This window comes from Papio anubis, chromosome 14, assembly GCF_008728515.1.
Source record: "Papio anubis isolate 15944 chromosome 14, Panubis1.0, whole genome shotgun sequence".
Taxonomy (NCBI): Eukaryota; Metazoa; Chordata; class Mammalia; order Primates; family Cercopithecidae; genus Papio; species Papio anubis.
In genome coordinates, this window is record NC_044989.1 from 87,071,545 (window position 1) to 87,094,339 (window position 22,795).

A 22,795-nucleotide genomic window follows, 5' to 3' on the forward strand; every position below is an offset into this window, starting at 1 on the left:
TTTCAAATGTCTACAAAAGAATTTAAATTCCTCAGCCTGATATCTCAGAACTCTGACTCCAACTTACCTTTCCAGCCTCACCTCCCACTGCTCCCCTTCATGTATTCCTGTCAAACTGTTTCCTGAACACAGCCTGAAATATTTCAATTGTGCCTTAGTACACCTAATCCCTCTATACTCAGATGCTGCCCTGATTCTCCCCAAAATACTTTTCCTCTTAACTCGCATTGCACTTTATCTGCATCGCTACAGCACGTCTTATTTTGAATTTGTCTTTGAGAAACCTTGCTCTTCTAACAGCTGTAAAAACTGTCATCTTCACCTCCTTGCTCATCCTCTCCAGCCATCCCTCCCACTTGCTCAGTACCCAACCTCCCAGACCTTCCTTCTGTGCCGGGAATGCTCAGTTCTTTTTGGCCCCAGGGCCTTCACACATGCTAGCCATCCAAGTTGGCACACCGCTTCCCACGACCCCACAAACTTAATAGTTCATCTTCCTTCAGGATTCATCAGCGCCTGAAAGGAGCCATCCCTGATTCTACATTTCTCTTTTACATTCTGCTAGTGCATATCACAGTTTGCAATTATAAATATCCATTTGATTATTTATTATTTTTAATTTTTATTATATTTCTTCAATTATCTGCAATTTACCCCATACCTAGAGGGCAGTGATTGTGCCTGTAATATTCACGATTTTAACCCCAGTGCCCAGCAGTATGCCTAGCACGTAATAGGGCTAAAAGAGATATTTATTAAATGAATTAACATTTTGGTTTTTGTAGCTCAGTCTATATGCCTGAAAAGACTAGGGAGGGCAGGTACTCAGAAAGCCTATATTTAAATCTAGCTTCCCCTACCCTCCTCCCTTCCACTCTCTCCTCTGCCTCCCTCCCTCCCACCCACCTCTTTCTTTAAAAAGGTAAGTGGAATAGGAAAGAAGAGGACGATTGGGAGAAGTTCTGAGAAACAGTATACAGAACGTAAGAAAATTTCAAAAGGACAACTATCATTAACAAAAGAAAATACTGCACCAACGAGGAAGAACAGAATGATTTTTTTTAAAATAAGAAACTGAGAACTCTTTCTTGAAAATTAAAGTTAAGATAGCCAAAATAAAGAATTCATGAGAAAAAATGGAAAATAAAGTTGAGGAAATTTTGCAAAAAGTAGATTATACAGACAAAATTGATCATGATAATGATGAGAATATTTAGAACCTATCTATACAGCAATTACTATGCCAGACAATGAAGTGAGCCTCACAACCTGCTTATGAGGAAGGCACTAACTATTATTATCCTCAAAATGGAACATGGAAAAGATAAGAAAATTAAAGGACCAGTCTGAGAAATCCAATAACTAAGACTGTTACTTTCAGAAAGAAACAGAAAATACAGTGCAAAGGCAATGTACATGCACACATCCAAGCACTGTAGGATACAAGTCCCCAGGACTGAAAAGATGCGCCAAGGAATAGAAGGATACAATGCTTTTCTTTTAGAAATCCATATGGAAATACTTATAGATGAAATTACAGTTCGTCCTCCATATCTGTGGGTTCAGTGTTTGTAAATTCAACCAACCAAAGACAACAAAATATTCAATATCAAAAATATTCAACAACAATGAAAATGAAAGGCTGTGTCTGTACCAAACACGGATAAGCTTTTTGTCATTATTCCCTAAACAATATAGTATAACAATTATTTACATAGCATTTGCATTGTATTAGGTATTACATAATTAATCTAGAGGTTAAACGTATACAGGAGGATATGCGTAGGTTATATGCAAATACTAATTCATTTTATATAAGGGACTTGAGCATCCACAAATGTTGGTATCTGTGGGGATCCTGGAACCAATCCCCCTGTGGACACCGAGGGATAAATGTATATGGATTCCCAGGGGAAAACACAGGGACTAGGTGAGATGAATATAGATTAAGTAAAATCAGCCAAGAGTTGACAATTGTTTAAGCTGGGTGATAGGTACATATTCATTTGGGTATTCACTCTGCTTTTGCATATGCTTAAAATTTCCATAATAAGAAGTTAAAGAGAAAACAATAAGGACAATTCAAACAATCCAACTTCTCTCCTGGGAAGTAAACCTTTTTCAGACCTCTGTTTATCCACTTATCATTTATTTACACACCTACACAAACGCATCCTCTATTTACTTATTTACAGAGCGCTATCATGCTATATATACTGTTCTGCAACTTGATTTCTTATTAAATGATGCATCATTAACATCTTTCTATAGCTGACTACTATGCTGAAACCTGAATAAATCATAATTTACTGATTCAATCCTTCACTGAAGAAAAATAAAATGTTAACAGTTCCCCTGTTACAAACAACTTTCTGTTGTTGGCTTTACTTATGTGTATTTTACTAATTGGGTACAAATGCCCAATGCCTATAATTGTACAATTATAAAACTATTTCAAAAACAAACTTAAATATAAAAAAACTTCAAAATCAATAAAATTCACATTAACAACATAAATTTCATGTGATACTTTGCTGAACTAAAACACCACTTATAATGTGGGTTATGCTACAGATAAAATACTTGAGAACTATGCATATATATATACTGTTCTCATCTATCTGTCCAGTGACTCCTTTCCCACTTTTCTCCATTAAGACTACTGAGGTTGCAGTGAGCCGAGATGGCACCACTGCACTCCAGCCTGGGCGACAGTGCGAGACCTCGTCTCAAAAAATAAAATAAAAAAAGGCTACTTAAAATCCTTGCATCAGATGGGATTCCTTTGGTAAGGACATTTACACAGTAAATTGAGTTTTCCTCTTTTCACACTGGATTGCCACAGTGAAATTTGACACCAAACCTCAAAAACAAAAATGCAAATGGGGGATTGAAGTCTCATTAAACTCATCAATTATAATGTAACCCAGAGTATACATATGTTTAATTTTTTAATGATGCCAAAAATTAAAATTAAAAAAAAATTCTCATAGTAGAAAGACTGGAAGAAGAGAAAGTGGTGGGAGAAGGAAAATCAAGATTTTTTTTTATAGGCATATCAATTTTGAGATACCCCTTAAGACATCTGAGTGGAGATGCCAATTACGCACTTAGAGATAAAGTCAGCCCTGAAGATAAAAATTTAAAAATCAATGGCATTTAAAGGCATGGGGTTAGATAAGATCAACTAGTGGGAGTAAAGATGGAAAGGAGCAGAGGATCTAGAATAGAACCCTAGCACCTTAACATTCAGAGGCCAAAGAGCAAATACTTCACTTTTCAATTCTGGTAAAGCTACAGTATATATGAAACAAACAACTTAACATATTGTTATGGGTGTATACTTAAACAATAGGCTCTTATGTGCAGTGCACAGGGGAGCTTTTGTTATGTATACCGCTTAAAGTGTATGATAAAAGAGTTTTTTCTATGCAGACTAATGATTACTTACTATAACTAGTTGAAAAGGTATTTTGGAATCAGGATACAGGAAAAAAGGGCAAAGAAAAGAGAATGATCAAGTTTAGTAGCTCTGAGAGAACTATTAACACAAGATAACATTTCTCAAAAATAAAAAAGTATGACAATACCAATTAAAAAGGTATGGAAAAAAAGAACTCATGAACTGCTGCTGGAAATATAAATTAGTAAAGCTTCTTTGGAGAGCAATTTTGTAATTCTGGCAAAATTTAACCCAGCTATTTACTTAGCAATTCTACTTCTGAGTATACAACTGTCCTAAACTTTTACACATAGCAAAACCTGAAAATAACCTTAATATCCATCAAAAGGGGAACAGAAAAATAAAATGTGATACACCAATGTAATTTCATCTAGTAGTTCAAATCAATGGACTACAGCATCCTCTCCCTCTCTCTATATATATACATAGATCATTTTATTGTGGTTGCTGTTGGTTTTTTTTGTCTTGTTTTATACAGACAGGGTTTCATTATGTTTCCCAGGCTGGTTTCGAACTCCTGGCTCAAGTGATCCTCCTGCCACAGTCTCCCAAAGGGCTGGCATTACAGGTGTGAGCCATTGTACCCCACCTACATTTATCCATATGAACGTATTTCAAAAACAATGATAAATGGAGAAAAAAGACGCAGAATGGTATCTATAGTATGATACTATTCATATAAATTTTAAGATTCACAATAGTGGTTTTCTCTGGAGAGGATGGGAGAGAAGAGAATGAAACTGGAAAGGGGTAGTAAAGGAACTTCACCTTTTGTAATAATGCTTTATTTCTTTTATAATATAGATGCAGGCAAATACAACAAAACGTTAGATTTTATTAGTTCTGGACCAGGTGCAGCGGCTCACACCTATAATCCCAGCACTTTGGAAGACTGAGGTGGGTGGATCGCTTGAGCTCAGGAGTTCAAGACCAGCCTGGGCAACATGGCGAAACCCTGTCTCTACCAAAAAAATAAATAAATAAAAGATAGATTTTATTAGTTCTGCATGATAGGTACATAAAGATTTATTATATTATCCTCTGCTTTCATCTCCACAATTGGAAAAAAGAGGCTGTGCATACACTTGCTTTATTCACAGAGGAAAAAAGGCAAAATAAGCAATAAGGAAAGAGTGAAAAATTTTTAAACAAGCTTATCATGGTCAACTGAACATGTGTCTTTTGAGCATGTTGCAGGAAAAATTGAGAATAAATCTGAAACTTTCAAGCTGGCTATAAAAGACAAGAATACTTGAGCTTTCAAACATGACAAGATTAGACTATTTCTTTACGGCACTGATACTCAGTTTGGTCAAAAGGCATATCTAGGTGATATATCCAGTATTTCAAGAGCCTAAAATCATCACTTTAGGGCTGAAATAACATGGTATTTAAAAGTGAAGATAGGCCAGAAGTGGTGACTCATGCCTGTAATCCCAGCACTTTGCAGGGCCGAGGAAGGCAGATCACCTGAGGTCAGGAGTTTGAGACCAGCCTGGGTAACATGGCGAAACCCTATCTCTACTAAAAATACAAAAATCAGGGGTGCGTAGTGGTGGGCACCTGTAATCCCAGCTACTCGGGAGGGTGAGGCGGGAGAATCGCTTGAACCTGGGAGGTGGAGGTCGCAGTTACCAAGATTGCACCACTGCACTCCAGCCTGGGTGACAGACTCCACCTCAAAAAACAAAAAGTAAATAAATAAAAGATAATCTTGATAGATTTTTTAAAAGATGATGTGGTACAAACATTTTGTCATTTTTTTTACTCTTTCTCAGCCCACGATTATTCTCTTCAGTATCTGGAGAAAGAAACTAATGATACATTAATGGTTAGGCATATTTTAAAACCACATTTGAATGTTGAAATTGAATGTGAAGAAAATACCTTCAGAACGAAATACAACCAAATAATGCATTAAAAACTCATTTGGCACCATTCTATAAATTAAATCACTTCATCTTCTAACTTCTTTTGAGTGTGATCAATGAAGTATCTGACAGAGTTGAAAATATTCTTTAGTGAAAAATTTCTCCGTAATTTCTTTCTTTTTTACAGACACAGTCTTGCTATATATATATTGTCCAGGCTCAAGCACAATGGTTATTCACAGGTGCAGTCATAGCTCACTGTGGCCTCAAACCCCTGGGCTCAAGCACTTAATTCTCCTGCTCAGCCTCCTTAGCAGCTGGGACTACAACTGCATGCCACCATGCGTGGCTCTCCATGATTTCTGAGTCTGTATTCAATCTAAATATCTGACAGTCATTTGCTGCCATTACTAAAGAATTATAGTTCTGAGTTAGAACTACTTCATAATTTAATGGAAATTAAGAAAAGAAACCAACTAGATGAATGACTACAAACAGTACTGTACTGGATACTGAAAGGAAACAATGTTTATTCCTATTTTAAATATCATGAGTTCCTAAAAGTCATAGAAAATGAACAGTTCACATGTATGCTGAATACCCATAACGTGGTCTACAGATTCCTAAGATGTGAGGAAGCATTAGGTAGACAGAAGGAGAAAAGGAGATGAGCCAAAGCCCCACAGCCTGTTGTAACATTTTGCCTGGGGCTGCTCTGGGACTAGGACAAAGGTAGAAAGCTCTTTTCTTCAGTCTCCCTCCAAACATCTAAGCTGGCCCCTTACTTCTACAACTGAATTCTCAGGTCACTTGATAACACTGTTCAATACATTCTAACTTCTAAACAAAGCAGATTTATATGTAGATTTCATTATTATTTAGAAAATACTAACAAAAGAAAACATTATTATATTTTGCATTTGTACAACACTCAACACTAAGAAAATACAAAGAATAAAAACCAGAGTAGAGTTTTTCCTATTCAAGGAACCCATGTTGATAATAACAGCAACACTGGCATTACAAGCTGACTGTAAGGTTAAGTGCAGCCTTACCCAGCTGGTTCTTCATCCCCATGAGCACTGAGTTCATGTGCGCTTTGGAGGCATACAGCTTGCTCACGGCCTTCCTTGACCTGATCATCTCCTTGGCCAGAACTACACAGACATCCTTCTGGCCCTTCTTGGCAGCATCTTTCACAGATCGTTTCACTTTTTCTTCTTCTCTTTGGATATCTAAATTTAGAACAGAACATCAAAAATCAAGGGTAAGTCAGGTTTATTGGCACTCAAATACATTCTTACTGTGATCTAAATGTGTCTATTAAGTAGAAAAACATGTAGAAGGATAAACATAAAATCAAAATAATGTAGTGAATATTCATCATTTCCAGAAACAACATCAAAGTAGTTTAAAAGAAAAGTACGATCTTATTACACTTGACAAAATTTCGAAACACCCTTCTTACATTTGTTGGTACTGGCCCTAAGAACTTAAAAAAAAAAATTACTATAAATGCATTCCAGAGCTTGCTCCAATAATCAATAAGTAGTATTCCCACAATCATAAGAGTACAGTTTCTATACAGTCACTAATCATTTCTAGAAACCTGCAACTTAAGGAAAGCCTGAACATATTATAAGTCTCATACCAGCATCAGCTAAAGGTAAGATATGTCCTTATTATATGCTTTATGATCAGTAGTGTTTTCTCCAATTTTTAAAACTGTGGCAAATACATAAAATATACCATCTTAACCATTTTTAAGTGTACAATCAGTGGAATAAAGTAACATTCACATTGTTGTGCAACCATCACCTCCACCCAGAACTCTATTTTTTTTTTTTTTTTTGAGACGGAGTTTCACTCTTGTTGCCCATGCTAGAGTGCAATGGTGCGGTCTCAGCTCACTGCAACTTCCACCCCCTGGGTTTCAAGTGATTCTGCCTCAGCCTCCCAAGGAGCTGGGATTATAGGCACCCACCACGATGCCCGGCTAATTTTTGTATTTTTAGCAGAGATGGGGTTTCACCATGTTGGCCAGGCTGGTATCGAACTGCTGACCTCAGGTGATCCACCTGCCTCGGCCTCCCAAAGTGCTGAAATTACAGGCATGAGCCACCGCGCCTGGCCCAGAACTTTTTTCAACTTTCCCAAAACTAAAATTCTGCACCCACTGAACAGTAACTCTCCATTTCCCCTTTCCCCTAACTCCTGGCATCCACTATTCTATTTTCTGTCTTTACGAATTTTACTACCCTTGTTACTTCCTTTAAGTGGAATATTTTTCTTTTTCTGACTGGCTTATTTCACTAAGCATAATATTTTCAAGGTTCATCCATGTTGTAGCATATGTCAGAACTTTCTTTTTAAGGCTCAATAATATTCTATTGTATGTATATACGACACTTTACTTAACCATTCATCTGTCAGTGGACACTTGGGTTACTTCCAATTTTTAGCTATTGTGAAGAACATGAATGTACAAACATGTCTTCGAGACCCTGCTTTCTTTTGTGCATATGCCTAAAAGTACAACTGTTAGGTTACATGGTAATTCTATTTTTAATTTTTTGAGGAACAGCTGTACCGGTTTTCACAATGGCAACATCATTTTACATTCTCACTAACGGTATACAAAGGTTCCAATTTCACTACATACTCACCAACACTTGTTATTTTCTGGGGGTTTTGTTGTTGTTGTTTTGATAGTAGTCATTCTAATGGGTATGAGGTCATTTTGATTTTCATTTCCCCAATGATTAGTGATGTTGAGCATCTTTTCATATGCTTACTGACAATCTGTACAGCTTATCTGGAGAAATTCCAAAAGTCTATTGAAGTCCTTTGCCTCTTTTTGAATCAAGTCATTTTATTGTTGTGGCATTTTAGGTGTTGTGTATATATTCTGAATACAATCTCTCGTCAGACAAATGATTTGCAAATGCTTTCTCCCATTCTATGAGTTGCCTATGAGTAACTCTGTTGGTAACATTTTCTTATTTTTTTAATACACAATTTTTCTTTTTCTTTTTTTGTAGAGATGGGGTTTTGCCACGTTGCCCAGGCTGGTCTCAAACGCCTAGGCTCAAGCAATTGACCCACCACAGCCTCTCAAAGTGCTGGAATTATAGGCGTGAACCACTGTGCCCTGCCAGGTAATCTTTTTAAGATGCACGAAAATTTTTTATTTTCATGAAGTCCAGTTTGTCTACTCTATTTTTTGGAGATGGATCTATGTGGCTCAGGGTGTAATGCAGTGGCTATTCACAGGCATTAGTATAACACATTACAGCCTCATACTCCTGGCCTCAACTGATCTTCCAGCCTCAGCCTCCCGAGTAGCTGGGACTACAGTCACACATCACCATGCCCAGCAGTTTGTTCTTCATGTTGTGAAGTTTTGCCCTATGTTTTTTTCTAAGAGTTTCATAGTTTTAGCTCTTACATTTAGGTCTTTGATCCATTTTGGGTTAATTTTTGTATACATTGTTAGGTAAAGGTCCAACTAAATTCTTTTGCAAATGGATATTCAGTTTTCCCAGCACCACTTGTTGAAAACTGTCCTTTCCTCCACTGAATGGTCTTGCTACCCTTGTCAAAAATCAGTTGACAACAGGCAGAGTTTTTCTGGATACCTATTTTATTCCATTGGTTTATATGTCTGTCTTTATGTTAGTTTAAGTACATTGATTTTCTCTCTGTAGCTTTGTAGCAACTTTTGAAACCAGGAAGAGAGTGGTCAAACTTTCTTTTTTTAAGACTATTTTGATTATTTAGGGTCTCTTAAGATTCTATAAGAATTTTAGGACAGATATCTCTATTTCTACAAAAAATGTCATTGGGATTTTGATAAGGATAGCACTTTGAATGTATAAGATTGCTTTGGGTAGTACTGACATCTTAACAATATTTAATCTCCCAATCCATGAAAATGAGATATCTTTCCATTTATTTATGTCTAATTTCTTTCAGTAATATTTCATCATTTTCATTATACAAGTCTTTTGCCTCCTTGGTTAAGTAAATTCCTAAGTATTTAATTATTTTTGATGCTATTGAAAATGGGTTTTCTTAATTTCCTTTTCAGATTGTCCATTGTTAATATAGAGAAATACAATTGATGTTTTTGGTGCTGATTTTATATCTTGCTACTTTATTGAATTTATTAGTTCTAATAGGTCTTTTCTGAAAAATCTTTAGGGTATTACACTTATAGTATCAGCTGCAAATAGATTTTTACTTCTTCCTTTCCAATTTAGATACTTTTAACTATTTTTTTCTTGTCTAATTCCTCTGGCTAGAAGTTCAATATTACGTTAAAGAGAAGTGGCAAAAGTGGGTCTCCTTGCCTTGTTCCTGATTTTAGAGGAAAAGCTTTTAGTCTTTCACCATTTACTATGATAGTCCCTGTGGTTTTTTTCATACATGGTTTTTACTATGTTCAGGTCCTTCTATTCCTAGTTGTTTTTAGCATGAAAGGGTGCTGAATTTGGCCAAATGCCTTTTCTGTGTCAATTGAGATGATAATGTGAGTTTCTTTTCCCCTTCTTTCTGTTAATGTGATACATTACACTGATCAAATTTTATATGTTGAATCATTCTTGCATTCCAGGATAAATCGCACTTGGCCGTGATGTGTTTAATGTGTTTCTGGATTTGGTTTGCTAGTATTCTGTTGAAGATTTTTGCATCAATGTTCATAAGAGATACTGGTCTACAGTTTTCTTGCAGCATCTTTGTCTGATATTATATCAAGACAATACTGGCATCACAGAATGAATTAGGAAGTGTTTTCTTTTCTTCAATTTCTTGAAGTTTGAGAAGCATTGGTGTTAGTTCTTAACTGTTTGATAGAATTTACCAGTGAAGTCATCAGGTCCACAGCTTTTCTCTGTCAAGATATTTTTGATCACTGATTCACTCTCCCTGCTAGGTATAAGTCTGTTCACATTTTCTATTTCTTCATGTTCCAATCTTGGTAAGTTTTATGTTTCTAGTAATTTGTCCATCACACCTAGGTTACACAATTTATTAACATACAGTTGTCCATAGTATTCTTATAATCTTTATTTCTGTGGAATCAGTAGTAATGTCTCCACTTTCAACTCTGATTTTAGTACTTTCAACCTTCTCTTCTTCCTTAGTCAATCTAGTTAAGGCATATACATTTCGTTGTCTTTTTCAAGAACCAACTATGGACTTTGTTAATGCTCTATTCTTTTTCTGTTCTGTTTGTCTCTGCTTTTATCTTTATTATTTCCTTCATTCTGCTAGATTTGGGTTGAGTTTGTTCTTGTTCTATTTCCTTTAAGTTGAAAGCTAGGTTGTTCACCTGAGGTTTTGTTTTTTTTTTTTTTTTTTTTTTTTGAGACACGGTTTCACTCCCGTCACCCAGGCTAGAGTGCAAGGTGGGTCACCATCGCAACTCACTGTAACTTCTGCCTCTGGGTTCAAGCAGTCTTCCCACCTCAGCCTCCGAAGTAGCTGTGACTACCCATAGACTACAGCACCTAGCTAATTTTTGCATTTTTGATAGAGACAGGTTTCGCCATGTTGCCCAGGCTAGCCTCAAACTCCTGGGCTCAAGTGATCTGCCCGCTGTGGCCTCCCAAAGTGTTGGGATTAAGCCACCACACCTGGCATTCATTCTTAATGTAAGCATTTATAGCTATTAATTTTCCTCTGAGTGTTGCTTTTGCGGCACCTTCTAACTTTTGGTATGTTCTGATTTGGTTTTTACTTGTCTGTAAGTACTTTCTAATTTCCTTTGTGATTTCTTTTTTCACCCATTGGTTAAGAATGTGTTGCTTAATTTCCATACATTTATGAATTTTCCAGTATTCTTTCTGTTACTGATTTCTAATTTCATCCTGTTGTGGTCAGAGAAGATACCTTATATATCTTTTAAATTTGACTGAGACTTGATTTAAGTCTAACATATGGTCTGTCCTAAAGAATGTCTCATGTATATGTGAGAAGAATGTGTATTTTGTTGTTGGGTAGTATTCTGTATACATCTTTAGATCTAATTGTTTTATTTCATTCTTTTTTTTTTTTTGAGATGGAGTCTCGCTCTGTCTCCCAGGCTGGAGTGTAGTGGCACAATCTCGGCTCAACGTAACCTCCACCTTCCAGGTTCAAGTGATTCACCTATCTCAGCCTCCCGTACCTGGGATTACAGGCACAAACCATGACACCCAGCTAATTTTTGTATTTTTAGTAGAGACGGGGTTTCGCCATGTTGGTCAGGCTGGTCTCAAACTCCTGATATCAGGTGATCCACCTGCCTCAGCCTCCCAAAGTGCTAGGATTATAGGTATTAGCCACTGTGCTCTGCCTTCATTCTTCAGGACCCCTGTTTTCCTACCTAATTCCTATCTAGTTAATAGACCCATTGTTGACAGTGGGGTATTGTCTAACTATTACGGAAGAACTATTTCTCTAATTCTGTCCACTTTTGCTGCATATGTTTTGACAGTCTGTTATTATATACAAAAATATGTACACTTGTTTTATCTTCTTGCTGTATTTAATCTTTTATTAATATATAATATCCTTCTTTGTCTCATATAATCTTTATTTAAAGTCTGTTTTATCTGATAATAACATAGCCGTTCCTGCTGTCTTTTATTTACTATGTCCATAAAATATCTTTTTCCATCCTTTTTGCTTTCAATCTATTTGCATTTTTGGATCTAAAGTCTTACTCTTGTAGACAGCATATATGTTTTTAAATATAAGATTATGTTTTATAAAATTCATTCTGCCAATATCTGTTATTTGATCGGAGACTTTAAATCCATTTACATTCAAAGTAATTACTGTGGGCTGGGCACAGTGGTTCATGCCTGTAATCCTAGCACTTTGGGAGGCCAAGGCAGGAGGACTGCTTGAGTCCAGGAGTTCCAGACTAGCCTAGGCAACATGATGAAACCCTGTCTCTACAAAAAATACAAAAATTAGCTGGTGCAGTGGCATGCATCTATAGTCCCAGATACTTGGCAGGCTGAGATGGGAGGATTGCTAGAGTCCAGGAGGTCGAGGCTGCTGTGAGCCGTGTCACGCCACTGCACTCCAGCCTGGGTGACAGAGCAAGACCCTATCTCAAAAAAAAAAAAAAAAAAAAAAAGGAATTATTGATAAGGACAAATTTTCTTCTGCCAACCTGTCATTTATTTTCTGTATGTCATAGCTATTTTGTCTCTTATTTCCTGCATTAATGTTTTCTTGTGTGTTTACTTGATTTTTTTGGTAATGAAATGTTTTAATTCCCTTCTTATTTCCTTTTGTATAGCCATTTTCTTTGTGGATACCACAGGGATTACGCTTAACATCCTAAACTTGTAACACTCTAATGTGAATTTGCATGAGCTTCTTTGTTTTTGAGTCTCACTTTATCACTCAGGCTAGAGTGCAGTGGTATCATGATCTCAGCTCACTGCAACCTCCGTCCCCCGGGTTCAAGCGATTGAACCCACTGCTTTCTGGCCTCTAATGTTTCGGATGAGAAATCTTCTAAAATCTTATGAGGATCCTTTGTATGTGACAAGATGTTTCTCTCTTGCTCCTTTTAAGATTTTCTCATTGTCTATGGCTTTCTACAGTTTGATTATAATGTGTCTTTCTTGGCGAGATCTCACTTGAGTTTATCCTACCTGGAGTTCACTGAACTTCCTGGAGGTTTATATTCATATCTTTCATCAAATCTAGGAAGTTTTCAGCCATTTCTTCAAATACTCTTTCTGCACCTTTCTCTCTCTTTTCTCCTAAAATTTCCACATTGCATGTTGGTCTACTTGATGATGTCTGACAGGTTTCTTAGGCTCTGTCCATTTATTTTTTATTTTTTATTTTTTTTTATAGACAGGGTCTTGCTCTGTTGCCCAGGCTGGAGTGCAGTGGCATGATCATGGCTTACTGCAGCCTCAAGCTCCTGGACTCAAGTGATCCTGCCTCAACCTCCTGGGTAGGCAGGACTACAGGCATATATCACCACACCTGGCTAATTTTTGTTTTTATATTTTGCAGAGATGAGGTTTTGCCGTGTTGCCCAGGCTCGTCTCAAACTCCCGGCCTCAAGCAACACACCTGCCTCAGCCTCCCAAAGCGTTGGGATTATAGGCGTTAGCCATTGCAGCCAGTCTCATTTTTTTCTTCTGTTCCTCAGACTTCATAATTTCAATTGTTTTATTTTGAAGTCTGCTGATTCTTTATTTTACCTGCTCAAATATGCTTTTGAATCATTCAAGTAAGGTTTTCACTTCAGTTATTACACTTTTCAGCTCCAGAATTTTGGTGTTTCTTTTCTTGTTTTCTATCTTTCCATTGATATTTCCATTTTATTCCCACTGTTTTTTTTTTAACTTAATCCACCTCTTCCTTTAGTTCTTTGCACATCTGTAAGATACTTGCTTTAAGTGTTTGTTTAGCAAATCTACCATCTAGTCTTTCTCAGCAACAGTTTCTAGTGACTTACTTTTCCCTGCTTTGAGGAGGCCATATTTTCCTGTTTCTTTGTATGCCTTATGATTTTACTGAATGTTTGAATCTTCTAATGTGATAACTCTGGAGATCAGATGCTGCCTCTTCCCCAGGGCTTGTCAGGTTTGGTTTTGTTTTCTTTTTTGTTTTTTAAAATTGGCATAGGGTTTCTGTGGTAAAGATCAGCACAAGGTATAAACTCAAGGTCTTCTGAGCTATTTTATGAGCCTGTACCATTCCCTGGGCATGCACAGTGACTTCTATATTCCCTCATATATACAGCTACTTTTGAGTAGCCTAGCTCTTGATGACAGAAATGTAAAATGGCACAGCTGCCATGGAAAACAGTAAATGGTTCCCCCTAAAATTAAAAATACTATTATTATTTGATCCAGTAATGATTTCGTTTATGTATGCAAAAGTACTGAAAAGAATTGGAAGCAAAACAGGTATCTGTACATCCATCTTCATAGCAGCATTATTCACAATAGCAAAAGGTAGAAACAATCTAAATGTCCATCAGCAGATGAGTGTATAAATAAAATATAGTATATACAGGCAACAGAATATTAGCCTTAAAAAGGAATGAAATTCTGATTCCTGCTACAACATGGATGATCCTTAAAAACATTACAGTAAGTGAAATAAGCCAGACACAAAGACAAATATTATTTGATTCTACCTATATGAGGTACTTAGAATAGTCAAATACTTAGATACAGAAGGTAGAATAGTGGTTACTAGGGGCTGGGGGTAGGGAGAAATAGGAAGTTATTGTTTAATAGGTACAGAGTTTCAGTATGGATGAGGAAAAGGATCTGGAGATGGATAGTGGTGATGGTTGCACAACATTATGAATGCACTTACTGCCACTGAACTGTACACTTAAAAATGGTTAAAATGGTCAGCTTTATTTTATGTAAATTTTACAATAAAAATAAATAAAAATCAGCAGCAAGACTAGTATGACTCACTTATAAATAAACATTTGGGTATAAATACAAAAACAGAGAGAAATATATCTGGAAAAGGATGATCATAAAAAGTATTTGTGGTGGTTATCTCTAAGTGGTCAAACTTCAGGGCGATTTTAACTTTCTTCTTTCTACTTTTCTGAATTTTCACATGTGTATATTTCACCTTTATAGTCATGAGTACTCACCCAAGCTGACTATTTTCATTTGAGGAGCAGATGAAATGAATTACCTAAATTCATTCCAATTATTGCCTATAATGAGTGTTCAAAATGTGTTACATTTGACTGAAAGCTAAACATGTGGACTACCATAAATCTTCCATGAGAAGCTGAGAACACCCTATAGTTACATTTTGCTTTAAGTTACTTGTTATTTAAGTATAACATATATACAGAAAAGTAAACATAACTGTACAGCTATATACATTTTCACAAATTAAACATGCTCATGTAACCAGGACCTAGATCAAGAAACAGAGTATCACCAACATGCCACAAGGCCCCCTATGTCACCTTTAATCCACCATTTTCCCCCAATAAGCATAGCCAACAGCTTGACTTCTGAGAACATAAATTTGTTTTGCAGTTGCTCATTTTTATACTAGTATTTCTTTTTAAATCCATTCACCTTGACTGCTAGTATAAAACCAAATGAAAAACCAGCTGCTACGATAAACCTTCATATGCTTTCACAAGTAACATTTAAAGCAATCACATTACTTCATAGTCACACTTTATCAAAGTGCCCCATCCCCCTTTTTGGTATCACCATCAAGTAGTGAAGTCTCTACTGTATGCCAGGTACTGCCCTAAACATTTTACATATATTCACAGATTTAACTGTCACAACAATTCTATGAGATTCAAAGAAGTTTATATAAGGACAGGTGATATCAGAGTTTATACCTGGTAATGTTAAGACTCCAAAATCCATGATCTTTTTCTGATATCATGTTAGAGTTAGTAAATTAATAAATTACTATTAATGACAAATAATAGGAAACATACATGAAAGATATTGGGCTTGAAGATCGTCATTTAAAAGGCAAAATGAGCTATGGATGTGAGAAGAAATACAATGAGCATAGCACAAAAAAGGAATATGCAAGGCTGTGAGACACTAATGAAACTTATGAGGTTTCTAACATTTATTTTTGACACAAATCAATTATTATAATTGTCATACATTTTACCTCTACATGTTACAAGCCCCACAATACATTATTTTTACTTTCAAGAGTCAGTAAGTTAAACACATTCTTAAGAGGAAAAAATAATTTATATTTACTTATATATTTACCATTTCCAGCATACTTTATTCCTTCATATAAATCCAAGTTTGTATCTGGTATGATTTTTCTTCAGCCTACAACCTCTTTTAACATTTATTTTATCGGCAACAAATTCTTTCTGGCTTTTGTTTGAAATTATCTTTATTTCACCTTCACCTATGAATGTTATTTTCATTGGACTTAAATCTAGGATAACATGGGGTTGTTTTGTGGGGTTTTTCTCACCATATGAAAGATATTCTAGTTTGCATTGTTTCTGATAAGAATTTAAAAATCATTCTTATCACTGTTTATTGGACCTAAATTTGTCTTTTTTGGGGGGTTATCTTTTTGGTTTTCAGTAATTTGATTATGCTTTGCCTTTGTATGGTTTTGTGTTTATTCGATTTGGAGATGAGTTCCTTGGATCTGCAAGCTTAACAGCTTTCATCATGTTTGAAAAACATTCAGTTACTATTTCATATGATCTCTTCCTGACCCCTCTCCTCCTGAGACTCAAATTACACACATTAGCTCACTTGATATTAAAAGCTCTGTGTTGTTGTTTTTTCTTTTTTCTGTCTGTACTACAGTTTGGATAATTTGTATTACAGGTTGAATATCCCTTATCCAAAATGCTTGGAAACCAAATGTCTTTCAGGCTTTAGATTTCGGAAGGTTTGCATCATACCAGTTGTATATCCCTAATCAGAAAATCCAAAATCCAAAATCTGAAATATTTGGGCTGCTGATAGGACACTCAAAGGAAATGCTCATTTGAACATTTTAGATTTTGTATATCTTCAATTTCACTTATCTCATTTTCTGTAGTGTCTATTCTGCTGTTAAACCCATTTAGTGAGTCTTCATTTAATTTCACTTCATTTCAGATCTTTCACCTCTAGAAATTCCATTTTGTTATTTTCTGTATTTTGTATTTATCTCCTCATTATGTATACATTATCCTTTAATCTCAACATATTTATAATAGCTGCTTAAAAATCCTTGACTGTGAATTCAATCATCTGTTTTTTTCGTGGGGGTTTTGGATTTTTGGTTTTTTTTTTTTTAATCTATTTCTATTACCTGGCTTTTCTCCTGATTTGGGGTCGCATTTTCCTGCTTCTTCATAATAGTATCTCATTGGAAGTTGGCCACTGTGTATGTTTCATTGTTGGGTGTCTGAATTTTGTAGTCTTCCCTTAAAGAGTGTTAATCTTTACTTTGGCAGGCAGTCAAATTACCTGCAAATCAGCCTTCAAGTCTTTTAAGTCTTGTTGGTTAGTTGGTATGGGCTTGTGGTAGCCTTTTTTCTAGGACTACCTACCTGATCCTTATTATTAAGGTGTGACTCTTCTGAGGTCTCTACTGAACATCCCAGAGGTTCAACAAAGTCTCTTTTCTGTGTCTGATCAGAACTCAACCACTTCTCAATCCTTTATTAGCTCTAGGAATTATTCACCTTACAGCTTCCTGGTAGTTCTGTTCCTAGTAATTGTTATTTGCCCAGCCTCTCAGAATTTCACTCTAAGCATGCACAGCTTAGTATTCAGTCAAAGACTCCAATGGATCCTATGGAGACATTTGAAGTTCTTTCTCTGAGTATTTCCCTTCTCTCTGATACTCTGCCCCACAAATTCCAGCCACTCTCTGAACCCTTATCTCTATTCTTAACCCAGTGAAACCACTATGCTCTGCTTGGAATGTCTTTCCATGGGCTATAATCCAGAAAGTATCTCCAAGCAGAATGACAGGGTCATATTAAGGCTCTCTGTCTTTGTTTCTATTCTCTCAGTGATCACAACCCTGTACTGCCAGCTGTCCAATGTTTGAAAACAGCTGTTTCACAGATTTTTGTCCAGTTTTTTTTCTCTCTTGCTTTGTCCAAATTTTTATTTACAATGAGAATGCAAGTTGAAAAGCAATTACTCCTTCATGGCTGGGAATGGAATTTCCCTCTCCAATTCTTTTTAAAGAAAGTGATACTGGGATACTTTTATGATATTAACTCTTCTCCAATCATGAGAGTGTTAAAAACCTTAAAAGTTTTAAATATTACCATCCCTTTGTAAATCACCTTAAATGGTACTAAACAAAAAAAAAAATCAACTTTATTTATAAACATACTGTCCTCAATTTACAGTCATGCTAAGATAAACAGAGCAGTGACAATGGAATTGTATCCCTTACTTATGTATAATTTATTTAATTTGAATTCCATAAAAGACAATTCTTTATAAGTAGCAAGAGGTTTCTTTTGCTCTTCCAAAATATAAAGTTTCTTCTAACTCATGATCTTTTTTAAAAATACTGATTACAGAATTAAAAAGCAAAATAAGTCAGACAGCTATAAGTAACTGATATAGGAATAAACTATGTCTTATGATATATAAATGGAGTTTATTTTTATGAACTGAGGCAAAATATACCAAGAAGGTGAAAAATAGAAGACATAAAATGATAACTTACCCCTTATTTGCCTGTCCACAACTCTCATTTCCTTTCTTATCTTCAATGACCACTCATTGACCTGGGAAAATTTTTAGAAAAGGAATGAGAAGAAAAGCTGAAACTCCTAACTCAATCTAATTTGACAATTTTGTATTAACTCTACATTTATTCCAGATACAAAATTAAAAAAAAAAAAAAAGCCATTTTCAAAGACAGAGCTTTAGAGTCAAATTTTACTTTTTTTAAAATTTCACCTCTTTTTATTCACAGTGCACACGAGTTTCACCTTATTCAAAGATTTGTAGCTGAGGGCAGGCTGTAAGCAGCACTTTATATAAAACCTCAGAAAGAGTATGGTACTCTCTAGGTACACAAAGATTTGAAGAGGTCCAAGTGCACAGTTAGCTTTAAGAGCATCAGAAAATTTTCATCTTTCACAGGTAATCATTTCAAAAACTATTCTGCCTGTGTCATGAGAACTCATCTTTCCCTTTTTCCCTTTAACAATAATGCTTTTCCATTTTACAAAAGAAAAGCATTCCCCTAACCTATGTCTCTTATTACCATGGTAGTTCCCTGACAGGCAAACATTTCTGAAGCACTAAACAGAGGGTGGACTGGAAATGCTGATGGAGGTGTTGAGGAAGTAGTAAATTACTCTAATGATTACCAAATTGTTATGCAAGTGAACTGTTTTCCAATTCTTCACGTTTCAAAAACCCTGTAGGAAAACCTGAGTTGTGTGAGTCAATCATTAAAAGTCAATTTTATGTTAAATTACTATGTGCTTTTTAGTACATGACTCAGAAGTTCAAAAAAATGAGTGACACTGCTATAACTAAACTCCTTCCATTACCCTTTTATTACATCAACAAGGTTTCTCAGCACTTGAGTCTAATAAATCATAAAACAGGAACAGAATTTATGCTGAACCCTTGTAGCATTCATTCATGTAGCAGTCATCCATGGACATACAGACTAAATGGCATTTTTTAAAAGTCCATACCATTAGAAGATGTATTTCCAATAAATTTCATTTTTAATGTTTAATATTGAACAAAATCTGTAAACTATTATGCAGCAACAATTGTAATAATTTGTGAAAGTTGTCAGAGTCAAAATGAAGTCACTAGTGTATTAAAAAATCTGACATATACAGCTGGAAAGGCTAAGAGGGTTCTCACACTTGTATACCTAGACAAAAACTATCACAAAAGACTCTGCAAAAACCACAGCCTTGCTTGCTCAGAGGCACTGCAATCTTACACAAAAAATACTTTCGCAAGGACATCTGCCCAGCAACTGCCTGTCCAACCTTAGACTGGCATCACTCTTGTTATTGATCTCTGTAGCCAAGGATAATCATTTCAAAACAATTACATAACCCTCCTTTTCCCTTTAAAAATCTTTGCCTTCCTTTACGTCCTTGAATATATACATAGTTTACCATGGCAAGCACATTCCCACTGCAATGCTGTTGCCAAAGAACCATCATTTTCTTCTAGGGAACCTCTCTCTGCTTGTTATTTAGGTTGACCAACCCCACTCAGAAGAAATACTTAAGCACTTAAAACTGTATGCTCATACAAGTTTTAAAAATCTAATCAGGTTTATGTAGTTTTTTTCAAAGTGAAATTTATATAATTAATCATTTTAAAGTATACAATTCACTGGCATTTACTGCATATACAATGTCATACAACCACCACCTCCCTATACCCTTTAAATAATCTCTTCCTATCTCCCCCTCCCCAGTTCCCTGGCAACCACTAATTTGCTTTCTGTCTCTATGGGATTGCTTATTCTGAATATGAAAGGAATCACACAATGTGTTAACTTTTCGTTTGTGGTTCTTTTATTTAACATGATGTTTTCAAGGTGCCTCCATGTTGTAGCATGTATCAGTACTTCAGTCCTTTTTATGGCTGGGTATTATTTCTTTATATGTGTATAACACAACTCGTTTATTCATTCAACTGTTAATGCATGTGCATGTCTGGGTTGTTTATACCTTTTGGTTACCATTTCTACCACATCTCACCAATACTTGTTATTTTCTAATTTTTTTATGATAGCTGTCTGCTGAGTGTGAAGTGGCATCTCACTGTTTTGATTCACATTTTCTTAATGCCCAGTGAAGTTGGATATTTTTTTTTTTTTTTGAGACGGAGTTTCGCTCTTTGTTGGCCAAGTTGGAGTGCAGTGGTACTGTAGCAGGACGAGTGGCAGACAAAAATCCTCAGACACCGAGTTAAAGAAGGAAGGGGTTTATTCGGCCAGGGGCATCGGCAAGACGCCTGTTTCAAGAGCCGAGCTCCCCGAGTGAGCAATTCCTGTTCCTTTTAAGGGCTCACAACTCTAAGGGGGTGCGTGTGAGAGGGTTGTGATTGATTGAGCAAGCAGGGGGTACATGACTGGGGGCTGCATTTACCGGTAATTAGACTGGAACAAAACAGGACAGGGATTTTCACAGTGCATTTCTATACAATGTCTGTAAGATAACATAACCAATTAGGTCAGGGGTCGATCTTTAACTACCAGGCCCAGGGTGTGGCGCCGGGCTGCCTGCCTGTGGATTTCATTTCTGCCTTTTAGTTTTTACTTCTTCTTTCTTTGGAGGTGGAAATTGGGCATAAGACGATATGATGGGTGGTCTCCTCCCTTATTCCCCCCTTTTGAGACTCTCATTTTATTAGTGGGAGTTCTCACTTTCATTTTCACTACCCATGTCTTCTTGCAAGACAGACTGATAGTGATTCATATAGCACACTTGTGCTGAAGCATTTTGGTGAACTAAGGTAGTGATGAAGCTTTTTATCATTTGAAGAAGTACAGGTATCAAACAAGGGAGCAGTAGGCAGGTTCCTATTATTATTATAACTCCTATTATAAGAGTTTTAAATCCTCCTAGCGCTGGGAACCATTTTCCAAACATGGCCCCAGGATCAAATCCATGCCACACTTGCATGGGCACATGTGCCAGTTTTGTCATGTTTCTAGGTTTTCAACTACTTGCCCTTGATCATCTATTTGTAAACAGCAATTAGTAAGGTTAAATTTCCCACAGATCCCTCCTTTAGCTGCTAGCAAGTAGTCGAGAGTCAATCTATTTTGACAGATAGCATTTCTCATCAGAGTTTCTTGCCAGGCCAGAATAGTCAAGCCTCTGCTGGTTTTATTAGTGATTATTTCTAAGACAGCTTGTAACCGTATGATTCGTTTGATCATGTAAATGGGGGTCCGGTATCCCCACAAGCTGTCTTGTGCCCAAGTAGCAGGCCCATAATATTGTATGATTCTCTGAGGGGGCCATTCATCATCTTTCCAATTTCCTATAACTATCCTTCTCTTTTCACGGGAAGCACAGACAGGGAAGCCCAGGAGTTCGCCTGTTTTTATGGGCAGTAGGAAGAAAGACGGTTTAATAGTGCCAATAACACAACTACCTGCCTACTAGTCAGGTAATCTGGCATAAACTCTATGCCCACATATCCAATATAATCCAGTGGGGGCTGTCCAGTCCCAGTGGGACTCCGGGTGGGTCCACATGGTTTGCAACTTTTGGAATTTGCTGAATGGATTCCTCTCTGTTTGATCTGAACTCCACCAAGTGACTGTTTTTGTGGTACCAATATACAGTTTCTGTCCTAGACAACTAAGTCGTCCTACAGGGTGAGTGAATTCTTTTCCTTCTCTAGCTATGCAATATTGTCCAATAATTGAGGCTTTTAGGACCCAGAAATTATCAAGGTGATTATTTTGAGCTGGGAATTCATCAGGAACTGGGTCTGTAGGTACTAATTCTCGGAATTCCCATGGCCATTGATCTCCCATTACAGTTCCTCCACATACATAATATGAAGTGACATTGAGAGACTGGGCTACATGCTCAGCTAATCGCAAAAACAAATTTCTTGTTTTTCCTGGAATTTCTGGTACTGGTATATTTAGCTCATCATAGAAAGTTTGAAACACTGGTTCAGGAGAGCGTCTGTAAACTTCTCCTTGAACCAAGATATTTACTCGAGGATCCAGTCCAGCCCCATCAATTCCTAAGGTCACACGCTCCCCTTTTTTCCAGAGAGGATCCAGGGGATTGGTTATTACTAGCTCTAAGGGGTTACACTGTCCCTTAGTACAGGAAGGGCCATTTTTTCCTTTCTGAAGGTGGACTGGATCCTCTTCATTTTTTTATCCAAGTGACCCAAATGACACAAGACCAGTAGCCACATTCATTTCCATACAGTCCTAATTCATGACAAATATACTTATTTTTGGT

The 22,795-nt window shown here is 36.4% G+C and overlaps 1 protein-coding gene across 4 annotated transcripts in view; it reads right to left on the reverse strand.

Annotated features, from left to right (window-relative positions):
- The window catches only part of CHMP3 (charged multivesicular body protein 3), a 59,231-nt gene that overhangs the window by 16,847 nt on the left and 19,589 nt on the right, over nt 1–22,795 (reverse strand). For all 4 annotated transcript variants that reach the window (XM_003908936.3, XM_021925038.2, XM_017947718.3 and 1 more), the window contains exons 2-3: nt 18,535–18,595; nt 6,390–6,569 (exon numbers count right to left, since the gene is read on the reverse strand). In XM_003908936.3, the coding sequence (XP_003908985.2) occupies nt 6,390–6,569; nt 18,535–18,595 (241 nt within the window). The remainder of the gene's footprint in view (nt 1–6,389; nt 6,570–18,534; nt 18,596–22,795) is intronic.